The sequence below is a fragment of the Acomys minous genome (genome assembly GCF_964271855.1).
Source record: "Acomys minous genome assembly, chromosome: 15".
Taxonomy (NCBI): Eukaryota; Metazoa; Chordata; class Mammalia; order Rodentia; family Muridae; genus Acomys; species Acomys minous.
The window spans coordinates 97146736-97162816 of NC_140497.1; the positions used below are offsets into that span (position 1 = coordinate 97146736).

A 16081-nucleotide genomic window follows, 5' to 3' on the forward strand; every position below is an offset into this window, starting at 1 on the left:
GTGGGATAAGGGTAAATTCTGAGGATGCAGTTAGGATGCACCTCTCTGTGGGATAAGGGTAAATTCTGAGGATGCAGTTAGGATACAGCTCTCTGTGGGATAAGGGTAAATACTGAAGATGCAGTTAGGATGCACCTCTCTGTGGGATAAGGGTAAATTCTGAGGATGCAGTTAGGATGCACCTCTCTGTGGGATAAGGGTAAATACTGAGGATGCAGTTAGGATGCACCTCTCTGTGGGATAAGGGTAAATACTGAGGATGCAGTTAGGATACGCCTCTCTGTGGGATAAGGGTAAATTCTGAGGATGCAGTTAGGATGCACCTCTCTGTGGGATAAGGGTAAATACTGAGGATGCAGTTAGGATGCACCTCTCTGTGGGATAAGGGTGAATTCTGAGGATGCAGTTAGGATGCACCTCTCTGTGGGATAAGGGTAAATACTGAGGATGCAGTTAGGATGCACCTCTCTGTGGGATAAGGGTAAATACTGAAGATGCAGTTAGGATACACCTCTCTGTGGGATAAGGGTAAATACTGAGGATGCAGTTAGGATGCACCTCTCTGTGGGATAAGGGTGAATTCTGAGGATGCAGTTAGGATACACCTCTCTGTGGGATAAGGGTAAATTCTGAGGATGCAGTTAGGATACGCCTCTCTGTGGGATAAGGGTAAATACTGAAGATGCAGTTAGGATGCACCTCTCTGTGGGATAAGGGTAAATACTGAGGATGCAGTTAGGATACACCTCTCTGTGGGATAAGGGTAAATACTGAGGATGCAGTTAGGATGCACCTCTCTGTGGGATAAGGGTAAATACTGAAGATGCAGTTAGGATACACCTCTCTGTGGGATAAGGGTAAATACTGAGGATGCAGTTAGGATGCACCTCTCTGTGGGATAAGGGTAAGTACTGAGGATGCAGTTAGGATGCACCTCTCTGTGGGATAAGGGTAAATACTGAAGATGCAGTTAGGATACAGCTCTCTGTGGGATAAGGGTAAATACTGAGGATGCAGTTAGGATACACCTCTCTGTGGGATATGGGTAAATACTGAGGATGCAGTTAGGAGTTATGCCAGTTTAGTAAAGTAGAGGTATTAAAGTGGGTCTGTAAAATCCATGGCCCACTAGCCCTGGGGAGTTGGCTGGCTTTCCTGTCTCAGGCATGATTTCCACCCTGTAGAGTGGCCTTATGTCCAGTTAGGAAGCTGTTGTCACCTCCAGGAGGTGAGGCACTGCTGTAGCCTTCTTTCCTGCTGGGCTGGCTGGGATAGCAGTTCATAGGCAGAACAACTGGGCAGTACCATTGGATGCTTCCTTCTTGGTGGCCTTGTATACAGCTGCCTCTTTGCTGTCACCAAGCCTGGAAGCTCTACTCTTGCCACCTGGTTGTTCTTTTGTTTCTGAGACAAAAACAGATGAGAGATGGCCTGTTTCTACCTCGGAGTGGGCAGACACTCACTCCATTGTGGATGGGTGAGTGATGGGACCTGGCTGACACCCGTGGAGTTGCTGCTCGTGGAGCTTTGGGGTGGGTGGAGGAGGGGGTTATAGATTCATGTGCCACAGACTCTTAAAGTGCTTACAGAATTTCAGTAGATTTTCAGGAATGAATGTTTTTTCATTTTATAATAAAGATGGTGGCTATTGTTTTTTTTTTTTAAATGAAGTTTGGATTGTCTGCCATGTGATTTCATAGGCTGCCTCTCAACCTGCTGCTACCCGTCCTGAGTCTGGGTCCCCAGTGGAAAGCACAGGTGTGGGTCCTTCCAGGGCCAGAGAAGCTTTGAGCAGAGCCATCTGGGAAGAGTTCCCTGGAGACCAGTCAGCTCTGTAAACCCATCGTGATGCTTCTGGAGTGGGGATAGGGTGGAGCTCGGGGCCCTGTTCTTCACAGATGAGAAAGACCTGCTCTTCATCCAAGGTTTTATACACCAGGACCCTGAACCCAGTGTCTGGACACATAGGAGCTGGTAGGGCAGACAGCTACTGCAAGCTCGAAAAGATTATATGGATAAACAGAATCTCACCTGTTCTAGTCAGTGGTCCTACCTGCCCAGCTGAGCCAGCCTTGTCCTGCTCTCCTGTGAAAGGACCCTGCTGTAGTTCAGGGACCACTGCTGATCCTAACCATGTTGACTCGACATCTCCCAAGTGACCCTCTCTTGGCCTCTGTGTGGTTGTTGTCACTTCTATGCCCACTTCTGTGCTACAATCACAGTGACTGTATTGTTGAGTTACACTCTGTCCAGTGTATTATAAGCCACAGAAGGGAAAGTGGCACTTCATAAATTTATTGACATAAAAACCAGTGAGGTGGTTTCTGTGTGAATCTGCATGTGAGTGGCTTGAAGACATGGTAACTGGACTTATATTAGCTGTCGTTGCTCAAATTCAAGAATAGCTACCGTTTTCTGCCTTGTAGAAATCTTTGTCTAAATTGTTTTCTTTTTCCTAGGGGATATTCGACACCCAAAGCACGTCCAGCAGACCGACTTGGCTGCCACACTAGCAATAGGACTTGGTTTGCCGATTCCTAAAGACAGTGTAGGAAGCCTCTTATTCCCAGTTATAGAGGGAAAACCGATAAGAGAACAACTGAGATTTTTGCATTTAAACACATTACAGCTTAGCAAACTATTGCAAGAAAATGTACCATCATATGAAAAAGGTAAGGTAATTACTAGCTCCAATTTCTATAAGGTCTTCATAATTTCACAGGCCTCATGTGTCCAGATGTTTTCTGGTCTGTAATTTGTAATGGAACACTTAGTAGTGCTTACTCTATGAATAGTATGTTCCAGTTTCCTTAATTGTCATTATTAGCAACATCAATTAATATAATTCAGCTATTTGAAATATTTTACACATTTATTAATTCAACAAGTATTTACCAAGTTTTTATTTATAAACAAGGGACACAGGCTGGTGTGGTGGTGCACACCTTTAATCCCAGCACTCCAGAGGCAAGCAGATCTCTGGATTAAAGGCCAGCCTGGTCTGCAAATTGAGTTCTAGGACAACCAGGACTGTTAGACAGAGAAACCCTGTCTCAAAAAACCAAACACAAGCAGCTGGGAGTGGTGGCGCACGCCTTTAATCCCAGCACTCAGGAGGCAGAGGCAGGAGGATCTCTGTGAGTTCAAGGCCAGCCTGGACTACAAAGCGAGTACAGGACAGCCAGAGCTACACAGAGAGACCATGTCTTGAAACCCTAACCCCAACCCCCCCCCCAAAAAAAACCACACACACACACACACACACACACACACACACACACACACACACACGCCCTAGAGATAAAGCATTGGGTAGTACCAGTTCTCTATCCTCCAGAATCTTTCAGGGTAAAGAGAAAAAAAGGCATTGTGATAGATGTCAGATGGTGACCAGAACCCTAGTAATGACAGAACATAGGAGCATAGATGGGTTTATATCCTGAGACAAGCCTGGCCGTAGAGTTAGGGAGGAGCTTTGTAGACTGAGGTTCAAAGGGCATAAGAGATGAGTTCGGACATGTCATCAGAGGGCGTTTAGCATTACATGAGCTTCCAGTTCTGTCTAGGTAAAGGGGGACACAGCTGGGTGTTCTGCATTTTCAAATGCTCACCTAGGCTCCCTCTGGGAGTTCGGCCTTGTCCTGTGGCAGAGCAGTCAGGAAGCAGCTGCAGTGCTCTCACGAGAGGGAAGACAGCGTGGGCGGAGCATGGCGGTGGAAGTGCTCTCACGAGAGAGACAACAGCGTGGGCCGAGCATGGCGGTGGGAGTTAGAAAGTAGACATGCTTTGGAGGCAGCAAAACAGCGTGTGCTAGCACAGTGGGACACGAGGCACATGAAGACCCGGGGCCAAAGGAACAGCTGCAGGTGTCAGCTGCACAGTGAAGAGACGGGTGATGGTGTAGTAAGTAGGTGGGAGCTAACGTGCAAGGCAGGTGTCTTAGTTTTCTGTTTCTGTGATAAGTCATCATGACCAAGACAACTTATTGAAGAGTTTATTTGGGACTAGTAGTTTCAGAGGCGGAGAGTCCGTGATCATCATGACAGGGAACAGGACGGCAGGCAGGCAGGCAGGTAGGTAAGCAGGCAGGCAGGCAGGCATGGTGCTAGAGCGGTCACAGAGCTTGCGTCATAATCTACAAGCCTGAGGCAGACAGCTAACTGGAGATGGCAGGACTTTTGAAACCTCAAAGCCACCCCAGTGACAACTCCTCCAACAGGGCTGTTCCCCCAGTCATTGCCAAGCAGTCCTTCCAGCTGGGTGCCCCCCGCCCCAGAACTGGAGTTACATATGGCTGTGAGCCAGCGCTGGGTGCTGGGAATCACCCTGGCTCCTCTAAAAGAGCCACCAGAGCTCTTAACAGCTGAGGCGTCTCCCCTGCCCCATGCTTCATGGTTGTTATCACGTGTGTCCGTGCTACGGCACAGTGTTTTGTTTGTGTTTATGAACGCTTCTGAATCCAAGTATAGTCCGTCAGGAATGGTACCTGTTTATTGTGCTGTTCTCTCTCCTGTCTTTCTTTTTAAATTTTCAAATCCATTGTGTTTGTTATTCAAGATTCAGTGTCTGAGCCACAGTCAGTGCTTAGGAAGCGTTCGTTTGGCTGTATGACTCAGAACCCCAGGTTTCTACGACTCACTTCATAGAGGCTGTAAGATGTAGCACAGATACCATGTGTCTCTGCGGTTCTTCTACAGGGATGGGTAAAGCTGCTGAGGATAGATAAAGAACAGATCAGCCGGGCATGGTGGCGCACACCAGCATTCAGGAGGCAGAGGCAGGTGGATCACTGTGAGTTTGAGGCCAGCCTGGTCTATAATGTGAGTACAGGACAGCCAAGGTTACACAGAGAAACCCTGTCTCGAAAAACAACAAAAACAAAAACAAAACAAAACAAAAGTCATTGTATTTATTATGGAGGCTGTGGGTGCCTGTGTCTCTGTGACTCCTATGCAGGCTATAGGGTGCCACCAGGTTTCTATAGCTCACTTACAGAGGGTGTGGAGTATAGGCATAGGTGCCCCAAGTCTCTGTGACTCCCTGGAAGAGAGGCTATGGATTATGAATAAAGATCACAGTGAAGGTGGAGTGTAGACATAGGTACCCCTACTTTGGAATGGTGTAGCAGTGAGGACACCAGCCTTGGACTTACTGTCAGAGCTTAGAGTAATGCGTTCCGACACCCGCTCTGTGACCTGACCCTCGTGCTATTGTATCCCTCATCCCGAGAGCAGGCATAACCATCTCAACCCCCTCATAGCATTGCAGAAAGAGGAGGTGCCACCTGAAGTGCTCAGAGTCACATCTAGATTGTGCCACTGGTGCTCGCTTCCGCAGCACATATACTGAAATTGGAATGATACAGAGAAGATTAGCATGGCACCTGCATAAGGATGACACGCAAATTCGTGAAGCATCCACATTAAAAAAAAAAAAAAGATTGTGCCACTGAACCTTGCCTGCTGTGAAGGCAGAGCTTGAGTTGCTGAGTGATACAGTATCTGTGGTCCTGATGGAGTAGGAGGTGCATTCTAAAGATCAGAGCATCTTAGGAAGAAAAGTCTTGTTTTTAGACCCATTTAGTCACAAACAGGCACAACACAGTAAAGAATAACAGACCATATCTTGAAAGAGGGCTGCTAGCTACTTCCTTCAACAGCACACCATGCACAAAGGAAAGGGCAGCCAGGCGGCCGGGCCACACCCACAAGCCAGGCATTCCATCCTAAGGGTCCCTGGCCGTTGGAAACAGAACGCTCTGCCTTTGCAGGGAGCACTATACAGATGGGTGAATAAGGAAGGAAGCCAGTGTGAGGGCACAAGGGCCAGCCTGTGCAGTGCATGGGCCGGGTTCCTCACACATAGGACAAACCAGGGCCTGCTGATGCAGTACTTTATCAGGATTGATTTCCTGTTTCACAAGAAGAAAGAGTGGGCAGAGACAAAAAGGAGAAAAGAGAGATAAGATCACATGGGAGGTATAGAAAAATGTAAATGTAACTTTTATTTGCCAGATGTAAGCGTTGTCTCAGAGACTTAACTGCCACCTTCTGCTAACTGAGGCCTAGAATGTTTTCCGCCTCTGAGACTTAACTGGCAAGTAAACTCATCCTTTCTAATTCTTTCTGAGCTCGTAGCTGGCTGGTTCAACTCAGCTGTTCTGGCTCAGAACTCCTCTCCAAGCTGACTTACTCAATCTGGCTTCTCTCAGTTTCTCACTGAATTCTCTGCTTGGCCTCAAACTAACTCCAGCAGTCTGTTCTGATCTTCTGGCTCCTTCTCATTCTCTGGCTCATTCTGTCTTCACCTGTGTCCAGCTTGTTCTCTCTTAACCATACTTAGTAAAACTCTCCTAGAAAAACTGCCTCTGAATTCCATGAGCTGAGCTGCCATGAACTCAGCTCCACTGCGCTGCCTCTCAGCTGACTGACTCAAGTGAACTGTCTCAACAGAACTCAGATCTGCATGGCTCTGTCTCCTGAGTGCTGGGATTAAAAGTGTGCATCACCGTACCTGGACCTAAGCTTTTCTTTACCTAAAAGTTGTTCTATACCAGGCTGGCCTTGAACTCAGAGATCTGCTTGCCTCTGTCTCCTGGGATTAAAGACATATCTGTATCTCATCCAGAGTAGTCATGTTTCTGGATTAAAATTCCTCTACAGAAAAAGTGCTTGTGCCAAGCAGTGGGTACTTACTTCTGCCTGTCCTGTGTGTGCTAAGTGCCAAGGCTCTGGTTTTGTTGTAGCAGGTGGGTATACATCCTTAACTGTGACAGCATTCCTGAGGTGTTGCTAACCCTTCCTGCCTAGGAACAGATTGCATTCATTAGGTATCAGTTATAAAAAAATGTACCAGAATAAGTGAATGCTCTAATATTGTAAATATGTATACCTTTTTGTCTGATAGATCCTGGATTTGAGCAATTTAAAATGGCAGAAAGGTTGCATGGAAACTGGGTCAAACTACATTTGGAAGAAAACCATTCAGACATTCTCCTTGGCCTGGGGACCAAAGTCCTCAGACAGTACCTGGGTGCCCTGAAGACCCTGAGTCTGTCCCTGAGCACACAAGTGGCTCACTATGACATCTACTCCATGGTGGTGGGGACTGTCGTGGTTTTGGAGGTACGCATGCTCGTATTATCTTGGTTTGCCACTCAGCCGGAGCATGGGGGTTTAAATCTATGCACCGTTGCTACTGGGCATGGTGGGTGGTCTCGTCCTGAGTGTACTTCCCTAGGCCTGGCCTTCACAGACACCTTGGTCTTGTATTTCAGGTTCTTGCCCTGTTCCTCCTGAGCACCCCACATGTGCTGTGCAGAAAGGCTGAGCTGGATGTTCCCCTGTTGTCTCCTGTGTCGTCTCTGCTCTTTTATTTGATCTTTTTGGTTCTTCTGGCCATTCATGTGCTGGTGTGCACCTCGTCTGCGAGCTCGAGCTCCCTCTGCAGCCTCCCGTGGCTGGCGGCGGCAGGCGTGATGGCGCTTGTCTCTGCGCTGCTCTGTGTGATGTTGTCTGCTCTTGTCAGGATGGTCATGGATGGCACCCTGCTGAAGAAGGTATGGCTGGTTCCCGGGTATACAGTGTGTCCTTGTGGGTGGACTTTAGCTTTGTTTTGTCAGCCAATCTTTCGTTAGTAAGTGATTTGTTGGAAATCTTGTGTGTGCCAGAGCTGCAGTGCTGGAGGTGCCCTGGAAAGACCACACACCAAATAGACTGCAGGAGAAAGACCTAAGCAGCCGTCCCAGGCTTCTGGGCATCTTTGTCTGGGATGATCTGGGGTGTGGTCAGGTCACATGCTTATATTCTCAGCTGGAAAGAGCTGAATGGGAGCAGAGGTGATACTGGCACTTGCAGATGTGGGAGACAGGGAACATGTGTACCTGAGTCTTAGAAATGCTCTCTGAGGGCTGGAGAGATGGCTCAGTGGTTAAGAGCGCCACCTGCTCTTACAGAGGTCCTGAGTTCAATTCCCAGCAACCACATGGTGGCTCACAACCATCTATAATGTAATCTGATACCCTCTTCTGCAGATAAAGCACTCATATGCAACAAATAAAATAAATAAATCTTTAAAAAAAGAAAGAAAGAAAGAAAGAAATGCCCTCTGAGCTGCAGCTGATGGCAGTGAACTCAGGAGGTTCCCAAGGAAGCTTGGTCTCCTGTTGGTCTGGTCTGCCTCACAAAGCTTTCTTTTCGAGGCTAGCATTTTTCTGTGAACATCTTGGTCCCTTTGCTCACTAGGTAGGTGATGTAATGGGGTGGTGTGAACGAGATGCCTGGCTGCAGTGGAGTCCACAGTATCCCGAGCCTGGGGTTGAGGAGCCCTGTGCAGCGACTCCAGCCCCTACCCAGTTCATCCTGCCCTCCTGGTCCTGTTCCTATCACAGAGCTTTAGAGACCCCTGCTGTGTGCCGGGGTCTGGGCACAGTCTCTATGTTTGCCTCTTTAGAGCCTCTCAGGTGCCTTGCTATATGTAGTTAACAGTCATGAGGACAGTAAGTGACAAGAACCTCTTAATATTGAAGAGGTGTGCATGTGTGTATCTGTGCCTCATAGTGCACATGTGTAGGTCAGCAAACAGCATGTGAGAGTCAGTTCTCTCCTTCCACCTTACAGGACTCAGGCCTTCAAGTTGGGCAGCAAGTGCCTGTACCCAGCAAGCCATCTCATTGGCCCTTGGGTGCTCTTAAGTTACTGATTTGTTGGTCAGCCCTTCATCATGGTGACAAAATATCTGATTCGCTTTAGCTCGCAGTTTGAAAAGTGTCAGCCCATGTCTGCTTGGCTCCATTACGATGGGCCTGTGCTGAGGCAGAGACGTCACGGGGCAAAGGCTTAGCTGAAAAAGCTACACACACACACACACACACACACACACAAAGGTAGTACTTTTTAAAATATATTTTATTGATTTATTCATATTACATCTCAGTTGCTTAGCACTTCTTGTTCTACTCCCCTTTCCCTGGGGCCAAGCTCGTAAGAGGGGGTATGCCATATGTAAACCGTAACATGAGTTAAGAGACAGTGCCCCGTTGCTGTCTTTTTGTAGCAGAAACCGTGTAGTTCTAGGGAAGTTGATGTCATGACAGCTGGGCAATTCTTTGGCTCAGTCACTGCGTTGAGGGCCTGCTTTACAGTCCTGGGTGAGGACAGCTGACTGACACGTTGTGTCCATGTCCTCCTGGTTAGCACAAGAGCATCTTGACGCTCCTTCAGGCTGTGCTGCAGGAAGAGGGGCCATGCGACACTGCAGGGGGTTCCCTGCGCAGTTGGCAGTTTGAGTTAGAGGGGAAGACAGCAAGGGTTCGTCACGAGGCCCTTTCACTGTGAGCAAAGGACATGAGTACATGCGGGGCAATGTACACACTTTTCAGGTTATCCCTAACGTACTGCCTTTCCTTCAACAGAACGCAGCTCATCCCAGCTCAGGGTGGTCAGAGGTGAACTTCCTCCTCTTTATGGGCACAGTGGGCCATGTTCTGAGCCTGGGGGCCAGCAGCTTTGTGGAGGAAGAGCACCAGACGTGGTATTTCCTTGTTAATACTCTGTGTCTGGCTCTGAGCCAGGAAACCTGTAGGAGTTACTTTCTGAGAGATGACTGTGAAGCTCACCATCACTTCCCTGTGGAGCAAGGCTGTGTGGACACCCTTGCCTGCGCTCTGCAGGACAGCACAGGCTGCGGTACCCCTGAGCCTGACAGAGCAGGCAAACGGATAACCCATTCTAAAGCACAAGGAAGCTGCAACCCGTGGGCAGTGCTGGCTGGTCCATGGCTGGTGCTGATCTGCTGCCGGCTCCTGCGGTCCTTGAACCAGACCGGGGTGCAGGGAGCCCATCGGCCTGACCTTAGCCACTGGCTGACCAGGTGAGCATGACCCATGGGCTGAGACCCTCTGCAGCTGAATAGTCAATCAGTCTTACTCGTTCTGTGCTTTTAAAAATATATATTAAGACTAAAATAATACTTGAGATCTAAAGAAATAGAAAATATATCCCATAAAGGTGAATAAAGCCTAGCTTAGTAGATTTGGTTTATTAATGCTAAATCAGAGTAACTGTTAAGGATGGAGAACATGTGAGTTTTAAAATGATCATTGTGGTAAAGATGCAATTCTAGGATCCAGTCCATGGTGGTCCTTTCCACTCTGCTGCCTGTGGGCCAGAAGACAAGGTCAGGAGGCAAAAGGGCCTGGTCTCTGGGGCACCTTTGCCTTCTGAGTCTCCTCTGCTCGGCCAGGCCTCTCTTCCCACCCTCCGAGGGCAGGGTGTATAGCAGATCTCCTGACCTCTCCTGAGCTTTCTGCTGACGCCACAGGGCCAAGAAGAGATGGAGAGGGTTAGAAGGCAGGACTTGAAGTAGGTGGAAGAAGGTGATCTGAAGAAGTCACGACCAGACTCAAGCTAAAGTAACAGAACAGCACAATAAGGATGCTCACAGCAGCGGACAGCTGCAGAGCTGTGTGAAGATGCTCCTGAGTACTCCTGCTAGTGCTCGCTCACGAGTACTCCTGCTAGTGCTCGGGAAAGTTCAAGTTGACACTGTGTCATGATTTTATACCTATATAGTGGAGAAACAAAAACAAATGATCCTGCCCAGGCCTTACAAGTGCACAGTTTCGAAAAAACAAAACAAAACAAAAAGAAGAGTAAGAAGTGAGTGATATCTCAGCATGGTGGTCTGTGTGACCCCCCCTAGCCCCAGACAGGGTCTCTCTGTGTAGCCCTGGCTGTCCTGGACTCACTGTGTAGACCAGGCTGGCCTCCAACTCACAGCAATCCACCTGTCTCTGCCTCCTGAGTGCTGGGGGTTAAAGGCATGCACCACCACACCTGGCATCTTTGTAACATTTTAAGAACCTTGGTTTTTGTTCTGTTTTGTTTCTCTGCCTTTCTAGGAAAAAAAATCTTCTGATTTTAATACAATTCTTTTAAAACCTTTCAATGTAATTGTAAGTCACCAATTCCATTTGGTAGTAATTTCAGCATTTTCTGTCTCATTTCAGCTCTGACCACAAAGTACAGCTCTCAGGCTTGGCTGCCCTCTCCCTGGTTGTAATCTTCATGTTGGTGCACAGGGGGTGCTCCCTTGTGTCCAAGGTGGCCCTGGCACTGGGGCTGCTGGGAGTCTTCTGCTACAGGGCAGCCACTGGCCTTGTGCTGTTCCCGTGGCAACCAGATAACAAGGCCATCTCAAAGTAAGTGAACTGGAGATACAAAGATTTACTTTTATATGTTTCAGTGTTTTCTGTACTAAAACACATGCCATGCCAATCCTTATAATACTGGAGTTTAGTTTTTGTGACCAGGGATTTCATTTGCAGCTATTGTATCCTGGTTAAGAAAATCTTAATGAACCATTCTGTTAGTACTCCTCTGGGAGAGAGATAACTTAGACGTAAGGTCATCGTACTTACCTTTTAAATTAATAATTCAAGCCATAGGACTGATGAATGGAGTGATCAGTGAGTTAACAGCAACCTGCACTTCCTAGTGGAGGTGTGACTATAAAAACAAGGATAGAGGGGCCGGAGAGGTGGCTCAGTGGTTAGGAGCACTGGCTGCTCTTCCAAGGGTCCTGAGTTCAATTCCCAGTCACCGCATGGCAGCTCACAACTGTCTGTGACTCTAGTTCCAGGGAATTTGACACCCCTGGACACACACTTTCAAGCAGAACACCAATGTACATAAAAACAAACAAACAAACAAACAAGGGCAGTGGTAGTGTGTGGGCGCTCCCAGCAGTTGGGAAGGAAGCACATTTCCCTGTGTTACTCTTGTCAGCCCAGAGATCCTGTGCTGCTGCAAATCAGGAGGGCTCAACCCCGAGTCTGGTACTTGTGGTAGAACTGCGGGGGTGGCTGGACAGAGCTGCACAGTGTGGCTAGCCTTCTTCTCGAAAGTACCTCAAGAGTACGGAGGGACAGCCGGACTAAGACACCTTCATGTCCTTTGAAACATCATTTACGGTTGAAAAAGTGGAACATTTGTAGTTGCTCAGAGGTAGTGTGCGGCCCTCACATAAAACACAGAGGGTATTCTGAAGCCAACTACCAGCCATGATTTTATAACTTGAGTTGGTAAAACACTAATTGTCACATTCAGGACCCAAGATCACATACAGATTATGGCCTTACTTTTTGTTCACTTGGGTACTTTACAGATATCTAGAATTAACAAATGTGGAGAGCTAAGGGGTATAGCCAGAGGCTTAGGGGCTTACCAGAAAAATGTCTGCTGCTAAGTGTGGGGTGAGACTAGGCTTTCGCAGCGAGTCAGAGCACTGCAGCGGCCTTCCCCTGAGGCAGGAAGCTGAGGGAACATGAAGAAGCTGCTGCCTGAGACGGGGACATTGTGTAGAAACAAGGCTCTTTTTGGCTTTGGAGTCTAGAACTTTGGGCAGATGTTACATGTGGGGCTTCTGTTTAATCTTCAAGTTCAGTGTGCAGTGCTTTTCTTGTTTACACCCAGATCTACACGCTTGCTCTCTGTATTATTCATCTTACGGCTGTGACCCCCTTTCTGTGCCTTCTCTGCCGATAGGCGCCTGTTGTTTGCAGGTTTCCAGAAGGTCGCCAGTGTGCCTTTTTTCTACACGAGCTCCTTCCTTTAAAATGCATCCGCCTCACCTTCTCTGTCTAGATTTTTAAAAACACACTGGTTCCGGATCCATCTGGGTTCAAAAGTGCTCAAATTCTGAATTCATCCTGGCTTCTGATCTATCTGGTTCTGCATTTACTGTGATTCCATGTTCACCAAGTATTCGAGACCCTTAACCTTTAACCTTTAACCTTTCCTCTCTTTTCCACTCAGAAACTCAAGCTGATCTAAGACTGAGAGTCATACAGCAGCCCTAGGAATGGGAGCGCTGGCTGGTCAGGGAGCCTACCCGATGCTCTTCCTCCTCCCTCTCCTGTCCAGTGGCCCTGGTGTCATCTCCCGGGGCAGAGCATCTTCTTAGAAACATTTGCTCCATTCTACTTTATTGGAATCCACATGGGCCTGTCTTTAGCTTTTATGTCAGGACACATACGGTCAGGGATGTGCTAGGTATTTGACCCCATCTCCTGAGCCAGGGCCACACTGCCCCACATGTAACACACAGTGTCAACATTGAATTAAAAGTCATACTAAATGGGAATGTTTTTAATGCATAAAATGTTGTAAGGCACTATGATATAGGAAATTCATATTTAAAGACAGATATACTGCTCTGTTGCTATTTCACTTACAATCTATTTACTTAGTATCACCTTAGGTGACAATCTTTTCTTTAAATTAATTAATTTTTATGTGTATGGGTGTTGTGCCTGCAAATATGTCCGTGCGCCACGTATGTGAAGAAGGCATTAAATCCCTTAGAACTGGGGTCGCAGACAGCTGTAAACCACCACACAGGTGCTGGGAAATCAAACCTGCGTGTTTTTTTCCATTGTTGTTGTTTCTTTGTTTTGTTTTTAGACAGGTGTCAATATGTAGCTCTGGGCCTGGAACTGACTGTGTAGAGCAGGCTGTCCTCAGTCTCACAGAGACCTGCCTTGCCTCCTGAGTGCTGGAATTAAAAGTGTGCACTACTATACTCACCATCTTAAATATATAAATACCTCATTTATAAAATCTATTTAAATACCGAATTTTAGGAATATACATTTTAAAAGATGAAGTTATTAGTCTTATAGTTTATATCCTTTATACACTTGAATTGAATACTAAGATGCTTAGTTCATAACAGTATTTAACATTTACTAAGTATCTACTGTGTGCCCAACTACTTCATGTGTATTTTTTTATTTTTTATTTTTTATTTTTTATTTTTTATTTTTAGTTTTTTGAGACAGGGTTTCTCTGTGTTAGCCTTGGCTGTCCTGGACTCGCTTTGTAGACCAGGCTGGCTTTGAACTCACAGTGATCTGCCTGCCTCTTCATATCTATTTTTTATACATATGTAATTCCTAGGATAACTATGTGATGTGTAGAAAACATTTTGTTTTCAGATATGATTAAGTTGATTATCAGAGTGTTATTTACATTGTCCAAACAATAGAACTAGTGAGCAACAGAGCCCAGACTGAGCAGCTTGAACCACTGCACACTGACATTGCTGGTAGCACTTTTGAACTTAAGAAACTCAGATACTCGGCCTTCAACCAGCACAGTGCTTTTCACTTAACTGTGCAGAGGGCCGCGTTGCAAGAGCCGAGCTCTGGTCATGCTATCAAGTGACCCTTGGACCACCTAAGCAGGTTTTCACCAAAGTCAGCTCCCTCAGGGCAGCACGTTCCAGCATGTGGCTGTTGCCTTACTGGCCGCTTCTCGGGGGTCAAGGGCACATGTGTAGAAGTAGACACACCTTTTTTTTAAAGTTACTCACAGCTTGTTTAGTTATACTGTCACATTAGGCATTCTCTAATTAGATACATATTTTAATGGGAAAATATGTGCTTGAAATTTTCTAGCTGGTACAAATGAATCTAACATGTTTTGCTCTTTTTTAGGGGTATTACTGAGGCTCGCTTTGTTTATGTCTTTGTCCTTGGCACTCTGTTCACGGGTACCAAAGATTTGCTTAAAGCACAAGTCATTGCAACAGACTTCAAAGCCAGGACTGTCGGCTTGTGGGAAATACACAGTGGGTTGGTTCTTCTGGCAGCACTGCTCTTGAGACCACATAATCTCCCAGTGTTAGCCTTCAGCCTCCTGATTCAGACTGTGATGACCAAGTCCATCTGGAGGCCGCTGAGACATGATGCAGCCGAGGTCACTGTAATGCACTATTGGTTTGGTCAAGCATTCTTCTATTTCCAGGTAGGTTTTCATTGTTATCATGGGTAGAAGGCTGGTCACTTTGTGTGTCACCTTTTAGTTTTTCTGTGCAAAAGTGTTGTAAAATGAAAAATTATATATGTGTTCAGTGAAAGAACTGAAAATACATGGAAAACTATACTTAGATCTTATGTGGATTTTATTAGATAAGTTACAGTTTGTCATTTAAAAAAGGTATGCTTGACCAGGTGTAGTGGTGCATGCGTTTAGTCCTAGCACGGGGAGACAGAGGCAGGTGGATGTCTGTAAGTTGGAGGCCAGCCTACATAACAATTTCCAGGCCAGCCAGAGCTACAAAGACATGTTCAATGTGGATGCATCTAGATATCCATATGGACAACGGGCTGCTGACTTGAAGGAAGGGTTAGGTAGGAACTGATTTATTACAAACAGTAAAGGAAACACATTAAGTCTTTTGTGCATTTTGCCTTAGGAATGTAGAATTATACTTCCATGTACCTTTGCCCTGGTGTTGCGGCTGTCCACACTGGCACTGTTGCTTGTTTCCAGTGACTCTATCCTCTACGGCCTGGAGGATCATAGGACTTGCTAGCATTTAAGCACAGCAGACACAAGCCTGCCTTGGTTTTGGCCTGTAGAAGGACGCCTGGACAGATAGTGGGCCTTAGAAGGATCTTCTCCGCCCAGCAGTCCCAGGGAGGGTGTGTAATATATCCCTGTAGACCCTTCTCAGCTCCACTTTGTCTCTCCTCTGTGTACTGGCCTGTCCTCGTTATCTGTCTTGTCCTGCTAGGCCAGCCTCTTCCCTGGGCCGGCCTCTTCCCTAAATTAGCCTCTTCCCTAAGTTAGCCTCTTCCTGGGTCGGCCTCTTCCCTGGGCCAGCCTCTTCCCTGGCTCAGCCTCTTCCCTGGGCCAGCCTCTTCCCTGGCTCAGCCTCTTCCCTGGGCCAGCCTCTTCCCTAAGTTAGCCTCTTCCCTAAGTTAGCCTCTTCCCTGGGTCGGCCTCTTCCCTGGGTCGGCCTCTTCCCTGGGCCAGCCTCTTCCCTGGGCCAGCCTCTTCCCTGGCTCAGCCTCTTCCCTGACTCAGCCTCTTCCCTGACTCAGCCTCTTCCCTGACTCAGCCTCTTCCCTGGCTCAGCCTCTTCCCTGGCTCAGCCTCTTCCCTGGGCCAGCCTCTTCCCTGGCTCAGCCTCTTCCCTGGCTCAGCCTCTTCCCTGGCTCAGCCTCTTCCCTGGGCCAGCCTCTTCCCTGGCTCAACCTCTTCCCTGGCTCAGCCTCTTCCCTGGGCCAGCCTCT

The 16081-nt window shown here is 47.3% G+C and overlaps 1 protein-coding gene across 9 annotated transcripts in view; it reads left to right on the forward strand.

The window, feature by feature from the left end:
- The window catches only part of PIGG (phosphatidylinositol glycan anchor biosynthesis class G (EMM blood group)), a 62835-nt gene that overhangs the window by 24990 nt on the left and 21764 nt on the right, over nucleotides 1-16081 (forward strand). For all 9 annotated transcript variants that reach the window (XR_014774868.1, XR_014774869.1, XR_014774870.1 and 6 more), the window contains exons 6-11: nucleotides 2460-2672; nucleotides 6907-7124; nucleotides 7277-7558; nucleotides 9413-9870; nucleotides 11009-11200; nucleotides 14498-14807. Coding sequence is in view for 4 of the 9 variants with exons in the window: in XM_084758757.1 (XP_084614883.1) it covers nucleotides 2460-2672; nucleotides 6907-7124; nucleotides 7277-7558; nucleotides 9413-9870; nucleotides 11009-11200; nucleotides 14498-14807 (1673 nt within the window). In the remaining 5 variants the exon portion in view is untranslated. The remainder of the gene's footprint in view (nucleotides 1-2459; nucleotides 2673-6906; nucleotides 7125-7276; nucleotides 7559-9412; nucleotides 9871-11008; nucleotides 11201-14497; nucleotides 14808-16081) is intronic.